We start from the raw sequence: 25,747 nt of genomic DNA on the forward strand, positions 1-25,747 counted from the left end.
CTAGTATATAGTAACTAGTTGCTTGTATGCAGAATACAGAAAAAGAGACAGAAAAAAACAAAAACAACTTACCAAGTGTATAGTTTTAGAGATAGATAAGTGTAGTACTAATGAGAAATTGGCAAGCCAAAACCAATTAGCCACAAAACAAAGAATTTAGGCCAGTTAAGACGAGATGGACCAAAGAGCATCATAACTGCACGTGCCCCGAAGACAAAGTTGAAAAGTTCAAGTGTGAAGAAGACTTTAGAAGCCTTCATCAAAGACCCCCGAAGACCCCCAAATTGGGGAATTGCATGCGCAGTGCAAAGAATTATCTGATAACCATGAGATCATGCTATATAAGTTAGTTCCAGCACATATGTGATGATGCTGTAATGACATAGCAACATTAAGCAAAATTTACTGTATAAATATACCACAGCACTTGACAAAGGTGGGTGAGTTAAGAGGAAAAATCCCCCTCACCACCAGCGCTGCAATAAACAAGTACCTGCTCTATAGATATCGGTCTATGGGGATTTATTTCCACCCTAGCTTTAGAGCATCAACAGAAAGAAATTTTATTCCTTCTCTTGGCAGGTGGGTTACCATTTTCCCTATTCCCTCCCCTGTCAGCACTGTTTTTCTCCTTAAAAGGACATGTTCTTAGTTGTTTGCAAAAAAAATTGCAGAACATCCACACCACAACAGGTTCAGAGGAGGAAAAAGGAAAAAAAAAAGGCAGAAAGGTGAAGCCCAAATTTATGGTTTTCTCTACAATTTCAGCTCTTTTATTGGAGATACTGTGATACTGCTTTCCCTTTTCTCTAACAGGATCTCTCCCTGCCACGGGTCACCACAGGAAGGAAAGACAAGTTCCTTCACAAGGGAGAAAATAAAACCTTATTCCTATCCTTCCACCTTCTTGGCACCATAAAAATTTCAGAAGCCAAAAACTGTCTCACTAAAGCAGCAACAGGTTAGTAACACTCTCCTTGTATAACAGCATCTGACTTAGTTCAGAAGACTAGTTCCAGTAAACTAAAGAAATACTGTACTCCATACTAGAGACAAATTTAACTTTTAAAGCTAATATTGTGCAGGTAATAGTGAAAACGACAGTATTGTTTTTTGAGATGCTACCATTTCCCTTTAGTAGATGCAACCATTCAAGAAAAAGGTGAATTACCAAAAAAAACCCAACAAATCAAAACACCACAACATGCCCACCAGAAGGCAGAATGTCAGAACAGAGTCTAAAGCTCACTATTAATGAAAAGGACAAGTCACTCTATCACTTATATGCCTTTACTGTCTAAAGTCATTGCCTGAAAATTGAGTATTCAATTTTGAGTCAGCCTTTAATCAAGAGGAAAAGCTAAGGCTGACTAAATGGGAATGTGGTATTTAACTTTTTTTAAGTATACCATAAAGATAACATAGCTTTTAAAAGTTTGCTTAACCACATAGGCCTTTACAGACTTTTCTCTATAAACACAAGAATAATAGTGTTACAGTTTGACTTTTTTTTTTTCATTTTATTAGCACAAAATCCTGTAGTAGGTGAAAAGAAAGAGAACATATGCATGTACTTAAAACATGGAAAACTCACTGCACAAATGGAGATTCTTTCTTCCTGTTATTTTGCCAGTTACTTCTCCTCTTACCTTTAGAATCTGAACTGTGATAGTGGTTGCAAAGTACAAAACAATCTTATGAGCTTGCAGCACTTCCTTAAAAAAAGCTCTGCAGTTTCATTAGCAAAAAGGGGCTCAGCCTAGATTTAAGAGAACAGACCTAGAGCACTTGAATTCCAGTTTCCTGCTGTAAAAAAAACATCTACGCAGTATGTGCATACACCCCAATGTTACTGCAAGTATATTCATTTTTACATAGTTCAATGGAATTGCATTCTATAAGCACAGAAGCAATCTCATGGTTATTTCTGACCACATAAATACACCAGTTGTGGGGATCACTTCAATTAGTTCTTCTTGCAGGAACTTTTATAGTGGGACTTGTGTAGTTGGTCCAGTGGCTTTGCAACACCTACACACACATAGGGACAGGTAAAAGGAGGCAAGGTCTTTATGGGCCACTGGCTGGGCTTACTGCACAGCGAGGCTGGTGTACAGTATGACATCTGCAGTACTAATATCAGTAAATTAAAGACTTCAGATATACTGCCCGTAGTATGAAGGTCAGCAGAATTCACAAAATCAGAAAAATCACTAGTCAGATTGCACAGCAATAAACAAGAAGGTGTTTGTCATAGTACAGAATCAGTGTACTTTCAAAGTCCAGTACTATTAGTAAATTATGGCACAGTGAACTTAATTGTCATGCACAGATAACACCCTCAGACATTTTGCTAGGAATTGTTTTGATTATCAGTCAGAGAGTGGAGAAAAATCCACCATCAAAAGTCAGTAACTTTGTCATTTCTTTGCTTGGGAATAGCTGAAAGTGGTTGCTTTATTCCAACAGATGGCAAACATTTCAGTTTAGTTAGCCATGCAGCTGTTTCATGAATAGGATTAATCACACATATTTATGACATCCATTTTTTTGCAAAAGAGAACAGGTAGTTTATTTCTGATTTTAATCCTTCCCTTCCATCAAAGGCGACATACCAAGAAGTGTGGTCTGAAAGCAAAGTATCACAATCTCTTAAAATGGCGCTCCAGGTCAGTTCTCTAAACAAACACATGATCACTAGAACAGAGCTCTATCTTGCATCCACTTAACAAGCACAGAATTCATGAGAACTATGAGCACACCAGCAAGAACTACTTAATGGAATGATTTGTGAGACTGGCCTCAGCAAGCAAAAAGCCTGAGTTTCACAAGCCTTAATAACACCAATTTTTTTTTTTTTTTGCGTGACAGGACGTAAACTTAAGCAAAAGAGGATATTCTACAGATTAATTTTTTAAAAAAATTTAAAAGTTAAGCAAGTGACTATTCAGTGTTTCACACAAAACTCAACTCAATTGTTTGTAAGTTTTGACCAAGCAATCAGTCAGACAAAGACTGTTAAAAGAGGACTCCAAACTGAAAACCTACTGCATTTGCAATATAGCTGATTTCAAACTGGTATTTCTAACTCCACTGGCCTCAAAGTATTTTCACAGTGGTTTCAGTTGCCCAACATGAGTTACAATCTGCTGTTCCACAGTTAGGACCGCTCTTCTCCTCTGAAACATACTTCAGGCTTTCAGACTACTCTTCTCTTGTTCCACAAAACTTTGGAGTGAAGAGCTGACAAGTATATCCAAGGTCTTTAGCTTTCCTCTAGACTGCATTCCTAGGTGTGCCATTGTGAGTCACTGCTTTCATATTTGAGGTGCTCGATTGATGGTTGCAGATCCTGTGGGAGGCAACACCTACTTCAAAAACTTCATGAATGGCTTTGCGGAAGCAATGAAAATTGTAGTCTATCAAACCTGTCAAGGAGAGGAAAAACTCTGTTCAGACTGGCATATTTGTGTAAACAGAGCTTCAAAATCAATACAAAATTTAACCAGTTTTGCTACTTATTTAGTATGAACTTGGACTCAGAAGATTTAACAGAGTTTTACTGATGCTAGTATTTATTTGGACTGTCTCAGTTTTTTTGAAAACAAGGTACTCATTTGGAATGCAAGGTGTATATTTATGATCAAGCAGTAGGTAAGGGAACCATTACTCCATACTACTGATTCCACTAGAACAGATGGTAGTGACAGAGCTCACATTAGCTACACAAGTCATTTTGGCAGGAGGACATTGATTAAAGTGATGATCCACAAATTTAAAAATAAGACCTCATTATGTCTATCTCCAAGAAATAAAAAAATTCCTCCCATAAGAAATTACACAAATTGAGTCACTGAAAATCAAACCGACTTGTAAAGTCATATTAATATTTTACAGCTCATAAAAATATTAGATAAAAGCTGTTCAATGGCAGGGAGGTCCTTACCTTTGCGCTCAAAACTCTCTTCTCTAAGAATGCAAACTAATGCCAAAAACTTTGTTACTTCCTTTAAGTACAGGACTGTTGTGTTATTGAGCTTGATAATTGCCATTGACTCTTTATCATAAGCACTTCCAGTGCCATCTTCTTTTAACCTAAAAAAGAACAAGTTAACCCAAGGCATAATCTAAATAGGCATACATACGTGACTTCCGAGACAAATAGCTGTTAAATACAGTTAGAAGAGTATTACTCATATTGAACATTAAGCAAATGGAGAACCTGCAGTGGAGGTCTTAATACTATCAGTGAGTAAGACCATTATCAGACCTTAAGTTTCTCAGGAAAGCTAGATCTAAGCAGAGCAGAGGCCTTCATCAGATAACTGCTCATCTACGATAGACAGTAAGAGCAAGCTACCAGTGTGCATTCTTTTGATGTCAATGGAGTGACATCTCAGTGAAATTATTTTTGGTAAATGAATACAAAGGCTTCCTTAGTGAGGCTGGGGCAGAGGATGCAACACGGAACAGGACACTTTTTGGTCTTAAGCTAAACCAGCCTGCATTTACAAGAAAAGATGAGCATGCTGTTCTCTATCTTCAAGTGATTAGTGTTAAATTACTATAGAAGCAAACAATGTATCACAAGTTAATCCTAAGCACTCCTGAAAAAAACCCCAAACCAAACAGTTATACAGCTGTGGATCAACCCATTAGGAGACAGACCATTAAATGCTGTGGTATTTTCTTGGTAGCACTGCATTTTCCAGGCTACAACCACAGTTCTAAGATAAGTTACCACTTCTTCAGAACCACTTCAAAAATCCAGTGTGAAGTATAATTCTGCTGTAAATTGTGAGATATAAACACTGTACGCATCCCTCATAGAAAGTCAGCAGGAGATGAGTTGACCTTGCAAACATTATTCTGTTCAGACTGCAGCAAGTCTCAAAACAATGTCACCGCCAAGTTACACTTACGAGCTATAGCATGCTATTGACCCCAGTCATTTGCAGGTATTTATATACTTGCATCCACCATGCCAAACAAGACACAGCAGTATTCATATTTTATATGAAACACAACTTCTACAAATGTTAGATAGCTGTCTAGGGTCATGAGTGGAGGGAAACAAACCAAGTATAAATGCTGCCAAATCATTTGGACTTGTTTTAGTTACTTACAAAACCAATGTGCTCTAAAGACCAATTGATAGCATTTTGCTGCATGACAAAGCCAGCACCACTTACACAGTTTGCAACCTATTCTACAACTTCTGAAGACTTTTTTTTCCTAAGATTATTCATCACTTACCCATATATACAGGAAACATCTATCACTACATCAATCATGTCACAGCACAACTCATATGACTGCATGTCCACAGGGGAACTGTCTGTTGCAATGTAGATTTTGCTGACTACATCGAAGAGAAAAGCTTTTTCAATGCCTGAGTTCTTCAGAAAGAGAAAGAATTTGGATGAATTGTTAAAATAACTGAATTTTTAAAATCTCAAGTAGAATTCATACATTTTCACATTCTTAGTAGCAGAAAATGGTTTAAATATAAGCAATTTAGAGGCTTAAGACATTCAAGATTTAGAGCATATACTTTATAAATACAATACCCTTGTTGCCATCGTACATATCAACATCACATAGCTGACAAAACTGGGGACTCTGTTACAGTTCTTTTTAGTTTATTATTTAACTGATCATTGTTAAGGTTACATTTTACTATGCTTCCAGAATCCATATTCAGCAATTTACCTTTTCTGTGCTTCTATTAATTCCAGAAGAGTCATAACTCACATCCACCTAAGGCATTGGGCTCAGAGACAAGATATTTCATAGTGGTATGCTGACACTTAAATTTTATGCTGGTAGTGTCTTGGCAATTCAATTTCTGTGTGAAGCATTTGCCATGCAGTTTAACCTGCAGAGCAACTAAGTCAGCTTCTGAACTTAAAAATCCATGAAAAGTACCACATTATGAAGTTATGAGTATGGAAAAGCACAGTACCATTTGAACTGAGCACTTTGGCAAAGTGCATGTGCTCATACAAAGTTCAGAAGCCTTCTTCTGAAGTTCAAACTACCACATACACACTACTGGCAAAGTTTCTATTCTATTTATGCACCAGAAGCATTCCTTACCTCTTCTTCCTACCTAGTCTGAATACCCAGGAGAGTGTCCTGAGGACATACAGACAGTCCTTCTGGCATCAGGATTACACTCCACATCCTCATGGTACTGAGAGCAAGGTCAATATGCCCTTTATCTACCGGGCCAGGTTATTTTAGTCCTCTACCAAACACAGCAAACAAGCATTATATGGTAGCGTGAGGCAACATGTCTAAGTGTACATCTCCTCTTGGATATAAATGGTTTTTTCTTTGTTGTCCACATGCCGGCAGCAGCCTCATAGACAACTTATATGAGACTGTCTTGTCTCTAGGGTGATATTTTATTTGATTAAAAGTATAGAGCAGCAACTTTCTATGACACTAATTCCATAAGAAATGCAAACACTAAAAGAATAAGGGCAAAAGTCTCACAGATCATATGAAATTAGACAGCTAAGTTCAAGGCCAAGTTCATATTATCAAAAAAGTCTCTTGCCAGTACAGCTTCATTAGACTACTAAGTGCCTTGCAAAGTAATCAGTAGACCCTGCTGGCAGGAAACTTCTGTATCACCAGGCAAACTACACTTTATCAATATTTAGAGAAACCCCACAAAGCACACACCAGTACAATTTAGCTGTGGTAAAGAGCTTTTAATATAGAAAACCAAGTCAGCATAGTACACCTACATGAGTGCCACCAAAATCTCTCAAAGGGCAGGTCTAGCCAGCAATCTTTGGCAGAAGGACTTGATTTACCATTCTGCATATTTCACTCAAAGTTCCGTTAGATGAACACTTACTGATATGAAGATATTAAGTAGATTTTCCAGGGTTGGCAGTTGCGGAATGAGCTTCTGTACCACTTTACTGAAGGCTTCAAATATTGAATGGTCATAGATACTGGTCAAATAAAAGCTGAGATGAGGAGAGAGGGCAAAGAGAGAATAAAAAAAAGAAAAAGAAGATTCAAGAGTATTTCAGAATTGCAGTAGAAATGTAAAGTTATGTTTTCTAACATTCAGGCCTGCTATTTTGCCTGGGATGCCTTAATCACAAATATGTCTGGACACTGCACAAAGAATCTAAGTTCTGAGTAGCTGGAGTACACATTAAGCAGATTTTCTCCATCCTCGAGAGATGGGAGACCAAAGATAAAAATTTGAACATTGTTAGAACACACTTAGCCCACAGAATGCTTATCGCAAAGGTGTAAAAATACTTGATTAGATTTCTTCAAGTCCCGTTCCTGGCCTTCCACTTTGTTCACACTAACATCAAGAGATACTGGCTCCACAAGAATCAAAAGAACAATAAAACTAGAGAAAAGATAGCTTGTTTTAAAGGTGTCTGTAGAAGATACCTTAAAGTGAGCCAAATCTCAAGTAACAGACTGAGCTTTTAGAACCAATCACACTGAAAAGTCAGTGCAAGTCAGGACTAGAAGGCAGAGAGCTTCCCCTTTCTTTTCCCTGCCCCTCCAGCCTACATGTACAAATTTGGCCTGTTACGCTGAATAAGAAAGACTTTGAATTATCACCAAGTATGAATAAATCTGTTGATTGGAATCTGATAAAGTAGCCTGCCTTTTTTTAGTCAGCCTAACAGCTGAGGTTTGTCCATAAATTCAGAGGTGTTATTTTATTAACACAAGTTGGCTCAATATTAAGAAACTACCCAGACCTTGCTCCAGTTCCAGTATTACATCTAAAAGCCTTTAATCTGTATGCATATCAGCAACAGTAGAATCACATATGCCAGAGTCTTTAACTCACCTAAGGTGAAGTTTTTCAAGCCCAGCATCCGTAAGATCATCATTAGCCCTCTGATGAATATCCCTCTGAGTTTCTATTTTATGGTCATCTGATAAACCATCAACTTTATGAATAAAAACTTCAAAGTTCATTTCTGGGTTGACCTTGTAGGCTTTTGAAACTGTAATGTGGAGTCTTGTTAAAGCTTCCATGTAGTCATCCTGTAAATCAGTTTTGGCAGGAATGAATGACAAAGTTTCTGTCTGATAACTATTCCATTCTGCACAAAGACAAAATATTTCAGTGCAAGAACTTCACTTCTGTTAGGAGAAGAAAATACCTTGACACATCATAAATCCTAGCAGCTTAGATTCTTTATGTCAGTTAAGGTTCATTAGCTCAAGGCTCAGCTACACAAAACTAGACTTCAGAGCAAAAGGTGGGTTACACTTCAGCACAAGGCAGCAGTGATCTCCAAGATGGTCCAAATAACCAGGTAAGCGCCCATGGAGCAATTCCTAGGTTTATTAGAAGCTACCAGATACCCAGTAGTACCAATACTAGAAACTGAGGTCAGAAGTGGGCTGTTATTATTTGAACTCCACAGCAGAAAAAAGGGATAATTCAGACCACCTAACCGAGCAGGTTCTCGCTATTATTGCAGAACGTGTAAGTTCAGAGTATGAGTCCTTTTCCTCTCTCCACCAGTAGCATATGTTCCAATCACTTTACCAAAATAAAACCACACACCAAAAGTAAGATTGCCAATACATCTCTTCATACACAGCAAAAGTCTTACAAACCTATCTAAAAATATAAATGAATATAAATGACAGGCCTCTCAATCATTCCTTTTGCAAAAAAAAGCAAAAGTAAAGCTTCCTCATGATTTGTATTTACCTGGGCATCAATAACATATATTAGAGCACCTGTTCCTCTGAAGATCATCTCATAATCAAATGTTGGATCAAAAAAGTCCATCTGTCCAGGAAAATCCCATATCTGGAAGTTCACAAATGAACTGTTGGAAATATCATCCTTGTAGATTTTGTTGGTACTTTCCAAGAACAGAGTCTCATTGGGAGACATTTTGTGAAACACCACCTGTTAAAAGAACACAAATAATAGTCTAGATTTTACCTTATTAGAAGAGATTAGTGAAAGATTTGTGATTGGAATTCTACAAATAGATTTATCCATTCTGAAATAGCTTCCTGCATTAGGTAAGAAAATTACCTACCCCCTAAAAGAACCAAGCAACTGAATACAGTTAAACATTTTCACAAGTCCAAATAACACTACTGGCTGAAGACACAGACGTCCAAGTTACTCTTTCTTTCCCTGCAAGGCTAGCACAGTGTTTTCAATTCTGTTATATTCAGATCTGGTATAAAGCCAGTTAATGAAATAATTGCAAGCTTTTAAGAACCTTTCCTTTCCAGTCTTAGAAATTCCTAAAGGAAATTTCACTTTTAGTCCGGTGTCAGGTGTTGTAACACAATATAATCAGATGGTTCCTAAACTACAATAGAAGTGTACAAAAATAACATCTCTGTTTCAGAGATCCGAATAGCTAGGTAGTTTGCCATCTATTAACAATTCCTTTTGAGTAGAGAGTCACAGAATGGGTAAGGCTGGAAGGGACCGTAGTGGGGTCATCTGATCCAACCTCCCTGCTCAAGCAGGGTCATCCCAGAACACGTGACACAGGATTGCATGCAGACGGCTCTTGAGTAGCTCCAGTGAGGGAGACTCCACACCCTCTCGGGGTAGCCTGCTCCAGGGCTCAGTCACCCACACAGTAAAATAAATAAATACTTCCTCATATGCAGGTGAAACTTCCTGTGAAAGTTCACTAAAGAAAGGATGAAAGATTTCACACTAGATGGTAAACAGTTTAGCTGCAGGATGACAGCCATACTCACTGCTAGAACTCAAAAAGCTCCACTGGGATTTTAGCCTTTCCTTGTACAGAACTAGCATGTAACTCCACAGCAAAGCAGCCTTTAGCAAAAGCAGTCAGTGTCAACAGTGAACATTGTGCTAATGTAACTCAACTGGACAATATAAAAGTTACTCCAAACAACGTACTCCAAATAATGCAGTCAAACACTAGGACTGCAAAAATAAAGAAGTTTCATATACAGCACTTGGTAAACCTAAAAACTTCATAATAGGGACTGCAACCTTGATAATTTTGGTTTCTTCACATGTTTCATACAGTTACAGAAATCATCCATTAGAGACCTGGTGCAGCAAACTGTCAAAAAACTTCCAAGACAAACAGCTCCATACCCAGTACAGTTAATGGATTGTTTAGTAAGGTTCAAACTAATACTTCAGCCTACATTTTTAAGGCCAAGGGAAAGAATTTATTTCCTTGGGGCAAACATCTTAGGAGGCCACGGTCTAAATAAGGTTTTAAACAGCAGGACATTTGTATGGAGAAGAATGAACAGAATATACATAGCAGCTGTACTGCATTCTTCTGGGTTTGCAGCATAGTTTTAAAGGATTCTGAAATCAACATTTCTTTTGGAACTGAGCATCTCCCACAAGAGCAAGCCAGAATTAGTAAATTCAGTTTAAAGCTGATACTCTCTGGGAAGCAACACTGTCACCTCCTTTTTCCTTTTTTCCCAAAGTAGCACATTTCATCAGATTGATGTTCTCCACCAGAACTCTCTCCAGTTTCCTATTATATCAGTACAGTAAGTCCAGTTATGCAAGTCTGCACAAAAATTTATTTATGAACTGAAGCAATCACTGCATTCCCAAAATCTACCTGCTGCTACTGAAGATTCACAGGTTACGGCAGTACGGAAAACCCAACTGTCCTAAGGAAAAAGAGTCCCTCCCTAGGGTCGTAGTTTTTTTCTTTTGCGAGAGGTCTCCTGTAAATACTGCTCTCAACAGAAGCATGCAATGATTTATTAATTCATGTTTTTCACAGAAATTTCTAGATAATCACGAAGCCAATACTTTCCCCAGTACAGTGTTTATCTTGCACATACCCCTATTTTCTGGCAAGGGGATCAACAGCTACTGCCCAGATAGAAGGGCTGGGTCTAGTTATGGCCATTTTTGAACTAGAGAGATTTAAGAGCAGGGATGCTGTTAATAAGAAATTTCTTGATATTAGAGTTTGCTCAGGCAGCATCACAATGAGCCCCTAGGTATCAGAATCACAGCTTCTAATTCCTAAGCAAGATTAGTAACTGACTGGCAAAAGATAAATTCTATGTCCTCTTATTGCATATTCAACATGACACTATCTCTTATACGACTACTGGAATAGGCCCTCAAAAGAACTGAAGACTACCAAACCTGGCCATAAAAATGTCCAAAAGCTACATCTGTATACAGACTTGTAACATCTTAAAATCTATCTGCAATTTGGAGTTCCTGTCTTCCTCTAGCTTTTAGGATGCACTGTTTTCAAGAGTGGATACTACAGTAAGATCTCTAAGAGTCTTCAACAAATACCATTCACATGACTAAAAGGACTTCGAAAAAGGCCTTCAGTGAACGCATTACATTTGCACATACAGTGGGAGCATTTGACCTAAATAATGGGGAATAACTGATAAGGCTACAAAGCAACAACAGTCCAGTCTGCCACTGTATTTCCACATAGCACCATGGAAAAGATTTCTCACTAACAAGAGTCTGAAATCAGCATAGAACTCATTGCTTTACTGCAGTCTATGGATTACCAAGCAGTCTGCATAAGATTGCTAAAAGAAGCAGATTCATACCTGCTATACTGCAAAGTCCAAAAAGGCTTCTCTGCACAAAACCTTTATAGAAATGGCTGTAGGTTTTCACACTTGCATCTGAAGCAAATTTGAGGCCCTTAAGTCTAGAGCTGAGACTCACGCATTTCACTAGTAACATCTTCCCATAAAAGTATCACCTAAAAAGTTCACAAGAGGGACCGCAAACATAAAATTCTCACTGAGGAACAAGGATTGTTCTGAGTGCTACAATTCTACTGAGCTATGTGGCAAATGAAAATAGTCAGTTTTGTCTTATTTTTATTAAGAAACACTAGTGACTTCACAAAGCTACCAACAAACCTAAGGCACTGAAACTGTTGTATTTCCTCCTTGACAAGTGACTCTCGTTTACTCTGTCTAGCAGACTAATGAAAACCAGAGGCTGTCTTTCTGCTCACACAAAAGCAGCAGTCTCTTTCAAAGCATCCAAGGGCAGAACAACAGCTCAAGTCTTCTTCGAAGTGGAAGCACAGCTAAACACCACACACCTGTACCACGTAAGAAAATACCTCATGATAAATTTCACCCCAGTATCTTCACTTTTTACTTCTGAAGCCTTAAAAGTGAAGAAATACAAAGGCTATATAACCTACGCTACACAACCTTCCTCTCTAGGGCAGATGATCAGAGTCCATTCTGGAAAGTAAACGTCTTTAAGCAGGAGGCTCCCGTCGCTCCAACTTCGCCACATGGGCCCACAATAAAAAGGAGAAATTGCCCGAACAGCAGCACAGCAGGGAGTACCAGCTCGGCGCCAGAGAGGCAGCGCGGCAGGCAGAGGCGGGGAGCCGCCGGCTGCCCCTCACCTTCTGGATGGAAGACTTCCCGCTGCGCCGCAGCCCCATGAGCAGAATCCGCGGCTTGGAGTCTGCCCCGCCCGCGCCGCCGCCAGGCCCGCCCGCGCCGCCCCCGGGCCCACCGGGCCCTGGGCCTCCCTCCAGCTCCGCCTCCTCCTCCTCCTCCCCGTAGCCGAAGTCCTTGGGGAACGAATCCGCAGCCCCGAAGCTCCCCCCCACCAACGCCGGTTCCTCGGCTGTGCCTGGCCCGCCCGCCCCGCCGAACTGCAGCGCCATGTCCGCCCAAGCCCGCCACCCGACAGCGCCCGTTCCGGGGCCTCCTTCTGCTCGCCCAACCCAACCCGACACGGCCCAGCCTGTCCCCGATTGGCCGCTGTCAAGCTCCGTGCCGCCGATTGGCTCAGGAAAGCAGCGAGGCAGGATGGCTCCGGTCAGACGACCAGAGTCATCTGACGGCGCTACCGCACGTGAGCGGGAGAGGCGGGGCGCGCACGGCTCTGGTGGAGCGGCGGCACCGGGCACCCAGAGGCGCGCTGCGCGCTCGGTGCAGCCAGCACGCGGCACGCCAGCGCCCTGGCCCTGCTCTGGAGAGAGGCCGCAGGTCCCGCCCCTCCTGCTTCGCTCACAGTGCAAACCCAGCCGTCAGCCGGGACACGGGAGATTTCGCAAAGCAAGATTCTTCATTAAACAGTCATTAATTTTCTTCTAGCAGCCCTGGTAAAAACAAACTGAAGTTTTAACACATTTTTTTATTTCATCACAATCCTAATTTAAGGTTCACAAGATCCAAGTGCTTTCAGAGGGAAGCAAATACAGTTTTGAAAACTAAGTTTGCATTACTTCCCTGGCAGCTCAAGTCAGGAGTCCATGGCCTGTGATGGGCTCGACTAACACCTGTACCTGCCTTGCTGCTTTCTTTAGCAAGACATGTCAGTCACATTACCCAGAAACATGTTCAGCTGTATAATACCTTTCCCACAGCATTAACCTCTCCCTACTTCCACATGGTGTAACTTAATGCTAGGGCTATTGTTTATCTTACATTCAAGTGAGCTTTCTTCTGTCCTTTGTTCCAGAGGTTGGGAATTTTTTTTTTTTCATTTGGCTTTGGTTTGTTGGTTCAGGGTGGTTTTTTCCTAATGAATGCTTTACAGACTAAGAACAGCATCTTCCCTTCATTTGCCTCTCTTCTGGTCTGTTTAGGTCAATAGATACAATAGTAAGGTAAGCAATTATTACACTCACTGGCCCTTGATTACAATGACTAACCAAAGATCTGATCCATCCTACCACATTTTCAAGATAGTTTAGCTTCCTTATTTTTAAGATGGGTTTTGCAGACTAACAGCCAATACATCTAATACATAAGATAACTGCATTTCATTTCCCCCTTCCTTTATTTTTCCTGTCATCAGCTGTCCTTTAAAGTACCTAGTTTTAGAGTAGGAAACAAATGCAGCTCTTTAAAATATTATCACTCTTTTTTTTTTTTAATAAAGGTCTACTTTGCATTTCAGAAGAGTCATGAAACCAACTCAGGAAAAGGGGAGAGAGAACATAGGCAAAATTAATGATCACAAGTCACATGCCACCCGGCTTGGATTTTATTTTCCCTGTTAGATGAATCAGAAAGCAGAACTCTTCACACTGTAGTCTTACATGTGCCACTCTTATTACACGGGATTTTCATTACAAGTAAGAATTTTGTATTATGTTCAGAACTGCACGGGCAATACCTGGATCAATTCCCAAAGCTCAGTCTCTGAAATAGGAGCAGAGGCATGAACTGCATGGGAGGAGTTACACCTTGTGCAAATTAAGGTGTAAGTTCAGTAGGTACTGCATTTCAACATTGTGCTAAATCCATCACTTAACTATACTTGCTCATTTTATGCCCCTCTGAGTAGAGAATTACCCTAATCAGCTTCAGCACAAGTCTCACCTCAGTGCTGAGTACAAACAGAGAAAGTAATTTGAAGGTCCTGTTTTAATTTACAGTTGGTCCATCAGTGTCATGTCATCCCTTTCAATTAAAAGAAAACAAAAGAAAACAAACAGACAGATCAGCAGTTCAACAGGACCATTGACCATGATGTGAAAATTACACAAAGTTGGCAAGCACACTTATCTAAAAGTTAATCATAACTGTCATCTTTTCTTAAACACAGAAAGCAAGAACGCTGGCCAGGTATGCTTAACTCAGCAGTTGCCATAGCATCTGCATGCTCATGGTAATGCATTCTTTCTTGAAGATGATGAAGGAACAAAGTAGACAATGCAGAGCTCACACACACACACAAAAGACCAATTTCTCAGGAAGCCCTTTATTAAGTCAAGGCATTAAAGGAAAAACTACTCTTATTCACCATGCTTCTCATCTTGAGGTGGTTCATATTGAGCCAGCTGTGGATTTAAAGAAAGCAATTTAGTTAGTCGCAATATTCCATGTAACACTTTATACTAAGAAGTGTAGGAAAATGTGTGGTCTGGACTCGTTCCATTTACTTTGTGCATTTTAACTCACTCATCTTTATGCAAGTCCATTTTCAAGTCAGGCAATAAAGTAACCCTTCTCCCAAAACATCCATTTCTCACACTGTATAACCATGTAGCCATAACAAGGTGGATTTTAAATGCACCTTGAAGCACATATGTCTTGCCCTTAACTTTTTGCTGTTTCTTATTCTAGCAGTATTAAGTACTTCTCATCTTAATAGCAGTTGATAGTGACTAGTGTCCTATAGGCTTTCACTGAAATATGATTAAATGAAACAGTCAGTCATTCTCATTGCAATAGTATCCAACCCAATGATTTCTTGCAATCATTCTAGCTTCCATTATGCTTTCTGGAGAGTATAGCCTGGGCAACTATGCACTTAAATATAACCTTTACTTGTAAAGTTACTACCAAATACAGATACGAAGGTGTTCACTTGACCTCAGTGGCACTGAAGATAAGTTCAAGCTTCAAAAACAGTTCAAGAATAGGGGCATCTCTCAGAAATATGCTGGTTCAGTTTACTCAATTAAGATTCCTCCCCTCTGCAAACTGCAGAGTGGGTTAAAAATAAACAAAGTACATACAAATAAATTAAATTTTAAAAGAATAAAATTAAAAATAAACTAAAATATCGATGTGTTCCTTCCTACCAGCAACAGTAAATCGCAGCAATCACTCTGCTGCTAACAAGAACCACTAAAAACATTTTTTTTCATTGTTGTAGATTTTACTACAACAGATGACTAGTACACAACAGTCACATTTTCTTTTCCACCAAGGGCCTAACTGTTGACTTCCTGTCCTCCTCCCACCACACACACACAAATATCTGACATTCTGCGTAATAAAGGTAAGGAAAAAGACATCTTCAGATGAATGCAACAGTAGTTACCAATAAATGCACAGATAAAGGCATGTATTTTATGTTAGAGGACTGCTACAAGAAAGCTAAATAGTGGTGTTCTCCGTGCATCTCTCACACATGTTCTCCCTGTGTGAACTTCCACAGTATGTCAGAATGATGGACATTACATTACAGAGGAAAGAAGGGGAAAAAACAAAACCCACTAATACTGGAAAATACGTAAAGAAGGAGTTATCATTTAAAGAATAAAGAACATGGAAGCACAAATGAACCCATGATTACAGAAAGGCTTACTTTCCTGCACCAAGTTTTGACTTCTTGAAAAGACTTCTTTAAACAAAGGCCCAGATTACTCTGCTCTCATCTTCTACTTACTATCAGTTGCATTTTTAAGTCTGCTAAAACAAGTGGCTGGTCTATTGCTACTCTGCCTAAATTCTGTTCTTTGCCATATTTCCTAGTAAGAAATAACAAATGTAGCTGAGGACTCATAATGGGTAACGGGGAAGAAGTGGAATTACTAGGACAGCAAGACAGCAGTCTGGGCAAGAAATACAAAGGGATAATGACCAAGAACATATTCTCACAGAACTAAAGCGAGGTGGTTGTCTCCCAGTAAAAAATTCAGGGGTATTCACATGTAATGGCCACCATCCTCTTTCAACAAATGCATGGAAACCTGTGGTGGCACAGAGGCTACTAGCATATTAAGCATCTCACGGGTTTCCTTCTTCAGTGTTGTTAGGAAGCTGTTCACACCTCAGAGCTCTCTCAGCCTGCAGACACATTAAAGAATGGCCCTGCCCTAGCTAGCACTTCAGATTCACTGTTGTTGCAGGTAAGTACCAGGGTCATTTTAGGTAAAAGCACAAATTATTGCTCCACACGGATCTAAGTGCCTGTATAAGATCCTGACATGTGTAAGTCTGTGCCAAGTGACACAAAGTAATATATAATATTCCTCCTTCAATTTGCCTTTTGAAAGCCTTTATAATGGATACATTACCTTACTTGCTTTTCAAAACTGTCCTGAAAGCATGAGCTACATAATATCAGACAATTTAAACATATCCAGACAAGACTGAATGACAACGTATTAGGCTTGGTAACAGACTTTCCCTAAATAAATAAAATCTCTAGTTTAGAAATATTTCATGTTATATTCTATAAGAAGTGTTCCATAACAAATAATAATCTTTACTACAATGAATTCTATCAGCATGTCTCAGTCATGAGGCTAAACAATGCAACAACATTTATCAGTTACTCTAATGGAAGAAGGTTAGTTCTATTTTAAGTATTAAAATTTTTTTGTTGTTGTATAATATGGAACTATAGAGGAACACCAAGTAGACTTTTACCTTGATTTTCAGTTTTTTATTTTCTTCCATCACAGCTTCATATTTTTCTTTCATCTCTGCCACTTCCAAGCGAAGTGCCTCTATTTCCGGATTCTCAGGAGCTGAAGCTCCCAGATGATGCTTCAGAAAACTGATATTTTGATGTTAAGTATTTCTTGAGTTATATAACCATATTTTAGTTTTAACACCCATGTTGAAGTTAACACTGCAGTACACATGACTAGAATTGCAGTTAACCATTGAGATTACTACAGTGCTTTTCATCCTACGGAAAAAAAGTTACCAAAGTAAGAGAGCTTTTCAAATTCATAGCTATATTCCTTAAAATCAAACAGATAAAACCAAGATATCAGTACAAATTCTTATGTGTTACTACCCCCTTCTTTTCCTTTCTCTTCTTAAATGCAGAAGTTTCGAAGAATTAAAAGAAATAACGAAAAAAAGAGCAATTCCCAAAAATGGAGGCTACTTAAAAACAGCAAGAAACAAAATATGTTAATTCACCCCTTCTTCCTGTATTAAAAAAAAAAAAAAAAAAAAACACACAAAAAAAACCCAAAAAAACCAAAACACCCTACAAAAAAAAGGAAGTGTGAAGAAGCAAACTTCAGAACCCTTAGCCACTGTAGGTACTCAAATCTAATGCTGCAGGTCTACAACACTCTGTAATGGACTGTAACTCAGCTTCATAATTGCTGGCATACTGAAATACTCAGTTCTCTTGCATCACGTCAGACTCTTAGCTTGTGAAAGGGCAATTATTAGGCAAAATGCATCAATAAAGTCTTATTCTCAATGCAAGGCTTCAAAATGAGCCTATCCAGTTCACTCATGAGTCAGAAGCAGTACTGTGCATGAAGTCTCAATAAATAAATCACAGCAAAGAAAAAGGATACTCCAGTGCACTATCTGGTTTCTCTGGTTCTTCATATAAGGCTACCAACACTGCAAATAGAAAATATTCAATAATTGCAAGAAGCTCATGCAACTCTAAGTTTTTAAAACACATACCAGCAGTCAGAAAGCATACAAGTTGCATTTTTCCATTTAACAAGATTTTCACCTGTATACTTTTACATAAGCAACAGGTTTGCTGTACAGAAGGGGACAGAGCATTCTACTTAGTAACAGCTAAATAGAGTTTTCTTGATCCCTAACCCCACATAGTCTTTGGCTATTCTAGCACAGAACACAAAATGGCCTGAACAATTTTTATATATGACACATGCACCCTAAAATAGCTTTCATCCGTAAGACTGAAATTTTAGCTATATTGTTCATAGAACTTCTACTTAAGCTACATCTTTGAACCACAAGACATCAGCAGTTCTGTAACTTTCTGCGTAAGAGCAAACCTCTATTGAACATCCACAGTTACAAAACTAACTGGCTACTGTCAGTAGACTAGGTGACACGGATAATCTTTATGGATGGGGGCTCTAATGGCCAAAAACGCCAGATAAAAGCAGCAATACCCCAACAACTTAAATAAAACTAGCCGTACACATGGCAACATAACTGGAAACTCAGTCACATGAATACCCAGAAAGTTCCCAAACATAACCACTCCCTGCTCCCCACAGGGGCAATGTGCCAGTTTCAGATATCTGAACTACTCAGCCAAATTGGTTTTAAGCTAAGTACCTCCTAAGTTAAAAGCAAAATTAGGATGCCTCTCTGCTTGGAAGAATTGTTTCACCATCCCATAGGATGGGATTGGGATTGAAAAATCAAACGGTACTCACACACCAGGCCAAGAGTCTTAGTGCAGCAGCTATTTGCTTGACATCCTAGATCTGCTGCTCCCTCTTTAAACAGCATATTTTCAACATTAACAGAATATTAATTTTTTCAATATTAACTGAAATATTGACAGATTTTTGCCACATACTATTGGAAGGTTCTCAAAAAAACTTTAGAAGGATTTCAAAGATGCCAAGTCACATGTGTCAAGTTCAGCATCATCATTTTCCCCAGTCTGATATGGAGTCATTATTCCAGAACTTAGTTTCATTAATTTTAGAAAAAGCACTAAGCTCCACCGAAGAAAGGGTATTAAACAAACAAAGTTTTCTTAAGATAACATTTGTTGTTATTTCGTCTCAAGCATTGACTTCCTCTGTAGAGCTCTGGCAGAATAACAGTCCCCAGAACTTAATGAAAAGCACGCATTGAAAGAAAAGAAATTAACCAAAAAGCACGCACTGAAAGAAGCACTTTGGTCAAGGAAGAGAGGTCTCCAATACACCACGTACGGGGAAAGGAACCGCCTTCCTGTTCTACACGCACCTCTGACAATCGACCCCCACACGATGAACGTGCGAGGAATGAACGGTTTGCAGCTCACAGGGCACGTTTCCAGAGGCCCTCTGCCCTCTCCCAGCGTGCACCGCCTCGCCGCCCAGCTCGGACTCCATTTCCAGGCCACGCCGCACCAAATTTTCCAGGCGAGTTCTTCTGCCGGCCGCCTCGCCGACTGAGGAGAAAAAGCGATCGGCGAGGCGAGGCGGGAAGCCAATGGAGAGCGGCAAGGCAGCCCAAGGGACGATCACAACACTGCCGTGCACGGCGGCAGATGCTCCGCGGGATCGGAATACCCTGAGAGGACCGGCACCGGCCCGCAACGCCCCCGAAGAGCGCCCGCTGGCCCCTCGGGCGGTGCGACGCGAGCCGGAGACTTACCCTTGGTGAGCATGTCCAGCACTCCCGACTTCTCCAAGTACTGGCGGAACTGCTCCCGCTTAGAGTCCGCGGCCTGAGGGAGGACGCCCACACGGTCAGATCGGCGGGGCGCCCCGCCTCGACTGCGGAGGCGGCCCTTTGGCCCAGGCCGGTCCCGCTCTCCGCCGCGGAGGCGGCACGAAGGGCCGAGCCGGTGTCGGTCCGCGGCCTGCCGCTCCGCGCAGCCGGCACAGAGAGCGGCACCGCGCCCACGCCGGCGCGCTCCCCCCTACCTTGTAGTGCGCCATCTAACCCGCACCACGCCTGCCCCAGCCGCGCGCCTGCGCTCTGCGCTTTAACGGCGCGAGCGCTTCCCCTCAGTTACCAGAGCGACGGGGCAGCAGCAACGCCCTCGGCCTCGCCCCGCGCGCGAGACCCCGCGCGCTGCTCTCGCTGTCCTGAGGGCGTTCTCACCGTTCCGCTCGTTGCCCAAGGGGAAGCCGAAGCCGGCGCTGTGCCCCCTTTGTTGCGCGGCTCTGGCACTTGTCCCGCTGTGCCCTGCTGTCCTGGCCGGGGACAGAACGGCATTTCAGACCCGACGGTTCCGGATCTCAACTCTGCCTGCAAGGGCTGTGCCGCTCGCTGGCCGGGGGACGCCGCCACACACGCCCCCGGAGCTCCCCGGTGAGAAGGCGAGCTGACGCAGCAGGAATCATCCGGACCGTAGGGCGACGGAGCGCGGCCGTGAGCGGGGCTCGGGGCCGCCGTGTCTCCGAGCGGCGGCTGCCGCGGTGTTCGGTCGGAGCGGCGAGCTGTCCTGCTGGTCGCTGGAGCAGTAGTTGCAACTGACTGAAATCACAGGAGAAAGTTGCAGCAAGCAGCACCTGCAGAGGTGCCTACCCGAGAGTAGTGAAAGAGTGATAGGTGGTGAAATCTTCGCATCAAAAGAAAAGTCTTTTGCCTTAGCCTGTTTTAAAAAAACAGAAACAGTTATACCTGTTTATTTTTCTGAAACACTGTGGTACCTACTGACGGATAAAATTATTTATTATAGAAATTAAAAAAAAAAAAAAAAAAAAAAAAAAAAACCAAATCATCTTGCATGTATGATGTTAGAGACTTTCCACACTTTTTGTCCATGCTCTTCCGAAATGTTTATATTTTTCAATGGAATTAAGTCACTCTTCTATTGGCAAGGTGCTGTGATGAAACAGAATATTTGACTCATGTCCTGACATAAAAAAAGTTAATAAAATTCCTCTTGAAGCAGCAGAAAAATTCTTTTGTAACTTGTCTTGAACAACAAAAATACAAATGTCGTATCCCATACATGAACATCTAAATGCTGACTTTCTGTGATTTAGACAGCAGGAACAGAGTGCGTTAAATACTAGGCTTTTTATTATGGAGAGATCAAATGCAAAACAAGCATTAACAGTTATTGCCCACAGAATCTTACAGATCAAGAAATGCAAGAATCAAAGCCACAGCAGCAGCACTAACTTGCCTAAATCACACTATATATTTATGTACATTCCAATACATTATGCAATCTTAAATTTTATAGTGTAAACACAATTACGTAGGGCTGTATTTATGTATATACATAGAACAATACTAGAGGTGAAAAGGATACTTGCTGGAGAGAAATCTACAGTGAATAGTTTTAATAGTGTGTATTTCTTACGTGGACAGGACCAAATTAATGTTGCTGCTACAAGCAAAAAGCTTTTTATGTTTTATGGCTCCTTTTATGCTAGTATTATACAGTTTTCAGTCAATCTGAAACATGGCTGTCTGGTAAGCATAATGACAATGCACTTTAAGAATTTAATTGTGCTGTAGCATCATGATGCTACCTCTCACAAACTATTTTTTCAGTACATGTATAGTATGTCAAATGCACTAGTAAAAAATACACACAAAAATACTAATGCATTCCAGCTGTGACCACCTCACCAAGTATTTACAGTGTTTCAGTGCTGTGGAACTCAAATAAATGTATTTCATACATAGAAAGCTTGATTACAATGCACCATAGTATTTTGTTCATCTTTGCCTCCTTTATTGTTTCAAGATGTTTCATGGAACTTCCTTTACACTATATGGAACTGAACAGCAAGTGGATGAATGTCCTAATATTTTATTATTCCCATAAAAAGCATAAACACAAATGCTCCTCCTAAACAGGTATAAGCTTTGTTTGATTTAAAAGTTTATCAGAATTTGGGAGAGAGACAAACAGGAAAGGAGGTGTTTTACTGTTTGATAAACCTCCTATGTGTCTTTTGACATTTGTAACTGAAAGCAGGAAGGTACTACCATATTTGCTTTTTTTTGTTCTCTCTTTTTGGTTTTGTTTTTTTTCTATTTTCCATAGTAAGCCTTCTGGTTTGTGAAATTCAAAATATCTGATTATTAAACTTCAGTAACTTGTTTTCTGATTTTGCTATTTCATTAGTGTTACGAAAAATGTCATAATTAAAGCTCACAACATGTCTGTAATTCACAATGTTTTAAAAATGTAGTGGTGTATTGAATTCTGATAATAGACTATGAGAAATTCACTTTGATTTTTCTGCTGAGGACATCAGTGGCGATACATTGAAAAAAAAGGTGTACCATGGAGTCAAAGAATCAGCGATCTGATTTTCAAGTGTTTTTTCTTTTTGTATTTAACACAGTTTGAACAGTGGAATATGTTTGACATGCTGCTTTCAGACAGCTATCAAATGTCTGTTTGAATTCTCAGACTGATAACAGGAAACATGTTTACCAGTAAGTTTTTTTGAGAGCACCAATGCCATCTTTAGCCTAATTTGATTTACTGGTCTTTGTAAGAAATATTGTTAGACTGTAAATTTTATCTTCTACTTTCATTCAGTTTAAATAGTAAGAGCTGTGATTTTATACCTGACTTTTCCTAATATGTGGATTGAGAGGATGTGTGTTTTCCTTTTTAGCTGGAGGGTAGAAGTTTATACACTGAAGTGTATGCCACGTTTTCATTACAAAGGAAGTAAAGAGACTGTTTAAAATTAGCTACTATTCAGAGGGTTACACAACTTTCCTATCTGTGTAAACAGCTGGTTAAAGTTGAATGATTTAGCTACACTTACACACAGGTCTGGGTTATGTCTCTGTTCGGGAATTATCCCAGCATTGGTTAGTGCGGCTAATGGGTTAACTCACACTATATTTGAAGATCAGTGGGGGCACGCTTATTGCTGGCATTACTTGACAGTGACAGTTGCCTAGACAGTGCGAAAAGCTTAGGACTGTTCCAGACTCTGCTTTGTGTAGATTCTGAGCTCACCTCCCCCATAGAATCAGAAGTGTCTGGTAGGCTGGAATTTTTTACATCAGCATTGTAAGGAATTTTGGCTTTGTTTACACTGAAACTGCTTTGTCTTCTGTCACTGTTCTTTGGAAGAGAATTTGTTGGTGCTCCTGTGCTCCCAACCATTGCCTGTCGTCTAAAACTGGTACTAGAGAAAGTTGTATCAGGTTGCAATGAAGTTTGAGATGGCATCTCAGCAAAGCTTCTCAAGTACATGTTTGAAGCTGTATTTGCATTCTGAGTAACAAAAAGAAAATGTTTCTTTTCAGCCTCTTTTTGTGCATCATGCGTTTCAGTCCAAAGCTCACCAAGAAAGCCTTCGTTATTACTTGTGCTAGTATTTTGAGTCTGACTGTCTAAAGCATTTGTAGCTGGCCTCTTCTTTGGAGATTTATTTTCCTGATTGCAGTGGGTGTAATTGCTGCTGCTTTTTGTACGGTTATTTTGCGCAGACCGAAACATAGAAGGAGAGTTTAAAACTGGGTAGAGCATAGTGTCAGTTTGCTTCTCCATCAAAAAGGTGTAACTACTAAGTGCACAAGGAAGCGTTTTCTGAGGCGTGGTGGATATTCCAAAAGAAGAGTGCGGTATCAAAGAGTATTTCTTAGATTTGTTTATATAGAAATTGTCAGAGTCATCCTTGTTTTTATTCTGCTCAAAGAGACCCATTTTAATTTTTCGGAATCCTAGGTGGGTAATTTCTAGAATATTTAAAAGCAATGATACAGTCGCTATTGATTGCATGAATAATATAAACACCGTCTTTTCTGTTGGTCTAGATACAAAGCAGTCAACTGTGTTTGGACATGGGTCTCTCTGACATTTATAAAGAGGATCTAAGTGAAAGCCATAAAGAAGATACTGTCCAATCATAAAGCCAACTTCCACTGCAGATCTTGTGAAAATATGTATCACATAAGTGCAGAGCAAAGAGCCTCTTAGGGGTGCTTTGTTTAGCTTTTTTTGATCCAATTGCCGGAGTTCTCTCTCCAGTCTTTTACGATTTTCAGTCATTTCTAATTCAGTGCTTTCAAGTTCCACCCTTACCTGAGCTTTCTTTTTTTGCCTCTCTTTTTCCAAGGCTCTTAGTCTGTATAAGGCATGACCCATATACACCAAGGAAGGAGAAGACACAAATATAACTTGCAAGACCCAGTATCTTATGAGAGAGATGGGAAAGGCCTCATCATAGCACACATTTCTGCAACCAGGCTGCTCAGTATTGCATATAAATTCTGATTGTTCATCATTCCAAACATCCTCAGTTGCCACTCCAAGGACAAGCATTCGAAATATGAAGAGGATCGTTAGCCAAATCTTTCCAATAATAGTGGAATGAATGTGGACCTCCTCTAAAATGCCTCCAAGGAAATTCCAGTCTCCCATGGTTATTCTGCCATATTAACACTAAAATGCATGAGATAAAAAAGTATCAAACATTGTAAAAGCTGCATTCCTTCCTTAATGTATTATGAAAAAAACAACACTGGGAAAAACTATCGTATCTCACATTGCAACAATGGCAACATTACCAACTGCTTATTGACAATCTAGGTATTATTTTCTTCATCTACGAGATGGAAAGCTGCATCATCTGCCTGTGTCTACTTTATTATTAATACCCTGATAAGCACATCACTACAAGATATTAAACACCTTCAGTCTGCATCAGATCAGTGGAAACTAGAGTGCCTGACTTGTAGCAGGATTTTAAGAGTTATTATGCAATCCATTTGAATCATCATCCAATAGCAGTGTGAGAGCAGGACATTTATATTTAGGACACTTATCAAGGTACTTGTCCTCTTTTTTGGATATTCCAAGCCCCATGTCACAGCTGTAATTATGGCAGTCTAATTACTGTTTCACAGAGAAAATTAGTTATATAAAGCGGTTCAAGAGGGAATAAATCATCTCACAAAAATATCATTATTAATTAAAAATACATGTTTAAGCATATCATTTCGTGCAGACATTTCCTTTTTGTTTATGGATGTCAACAATAAACAAATAGAACTGCTGTAATTGGTCTAGCTTCCTCTGATCAATGATACCTGCATTTGAAATAGTGAGTAGAGTGCCTAAGTGTCAAGCATTACTATCTTTGGCCACAACTCTTTGAAAAATAAATTATTTACACAAAAATTCTTTACCAGCATTTTCCTAAATGACTGTCTTCTGAATACAGATAAACTGGTAATATAGGTGTGTAATTGTACAACTCACCTTTCTTTCATATGTTTTTTTCTCCATTAACAGGATACTACATCATGGACAAGATTTTAAATTCCTTTTCAATATTTACATCATTGTATACATATACAATTGTAACACAATTCTTCTTATGTATGGGGACAAGAAAACACCTGTAGATTTACCTTTTCATTGTATGTACAGCACAATTCAGTAGAATAGTATCTTATTGTGATATTTTTTAGGATAAAGGTGCTTTAGCATAGCATTTTCTCTTCAAATGGGATTAATTTTCACCCTGTAAAACAGGAGTGCTAATAAGTCACGAGAAGCTGGAATCTTATGGCTGCAATACTGATGTGTATAGAGGAATCTTTATGTTAAGCCTTCTAAACATGAAAATACTTTTGCAAATCAGTATATGAATAG

General features: G+C 39.8%; 3 protein-coding genes across 3 annotated transcripts; all 3 read right to left on the minus strand.

Annotated features, from left to right (window-relative positions):
• Positions 1 to 792: 792 nt before the first annotated feature.
• RRAGC (Ras related GTP binding C) lies at positions 793 to 12,689 on the minus strand. Its single transcript, XM_082296472.1, has 7 exons — positions 12,408 to 12,689; positions 8,723 to 8,926; positions 7,844 to 8,043; positions 6,872 to 6,986; positions 5,257 to 5,399; positions 3,947 to 4,095; positions 793 to 3,428 (listed from the first exon to the last, which is right to left on the minus strand). Exons 1-7 carry the CDS (start codon positions 12,672 to 12,674, stop codon positions 3,277 to 3,279), a joined length of 1,230 nt encoding a protein of 409 aa, XP_082152598.1. The 5' UTR covers positions 12,675 to 12,689; the 3' UTR covers positions 793 to 3,276.
• A 2,011-nt stretch (positions 12,690 to 14,700) lies between these two features.
• On the minus strand, positions 14,701 to 20,145 carry MYCBP (MYC binding protein). The gene is made up of 5 exons (XM_082296473.1): positions 20,079 to 20,145; positions 19,807 to 19,879; positions 18,021 to 18,069; positions 17,125 to 17,254; positions 14,701 to 14,801 (listed from the first exon to the last, which is right to left on the minus strand). The coding sequence occupies exons 1-5, from the start codon at positions 20,091 to 20,093 to the stop codon at positions 14,757 to 14,759; spliced, it is 312 nt and encodes a 103-aa protein (XP_082152599.1). The 5' UTR covers positions 20,094 to 20,145; the 3' UTR covers positions 14,701 to 14,756.
• Positions 20,146 to 22,978: 2,833 nt separating this feature from the next.
• Positions 22,979 to 24,511, minus strand: GJA9 (gap junction protein alpha 9; the record flags this gene model as incomplete). Its single annotated transcript, XM_082296525.1, has 1 exon — positions 22,979 to 24,511. The coding sequence occupies one exon, from the start codon at positions 24,509 to 24,511 to the stop codon at positions 22,979 to 22,981; it is 1,533 nt and encodes a 510-aa protein (XP_082152651.1).
• Between the last annotated feature and the right edge of the window lie 1,236 nt (positions 24,512 to 25,747).

The sequence above is a fragment of the Coloeus monedula genome (genome assembly GCF_965178545.1).
Source record: "Coloeus monedula genome assembly, chromosome: 24".
NCBI lineage: Eukaryota > Metazoa > Chordata > Aves > Passeriformes > Corvidae > Coloeus > Coloeus monedula.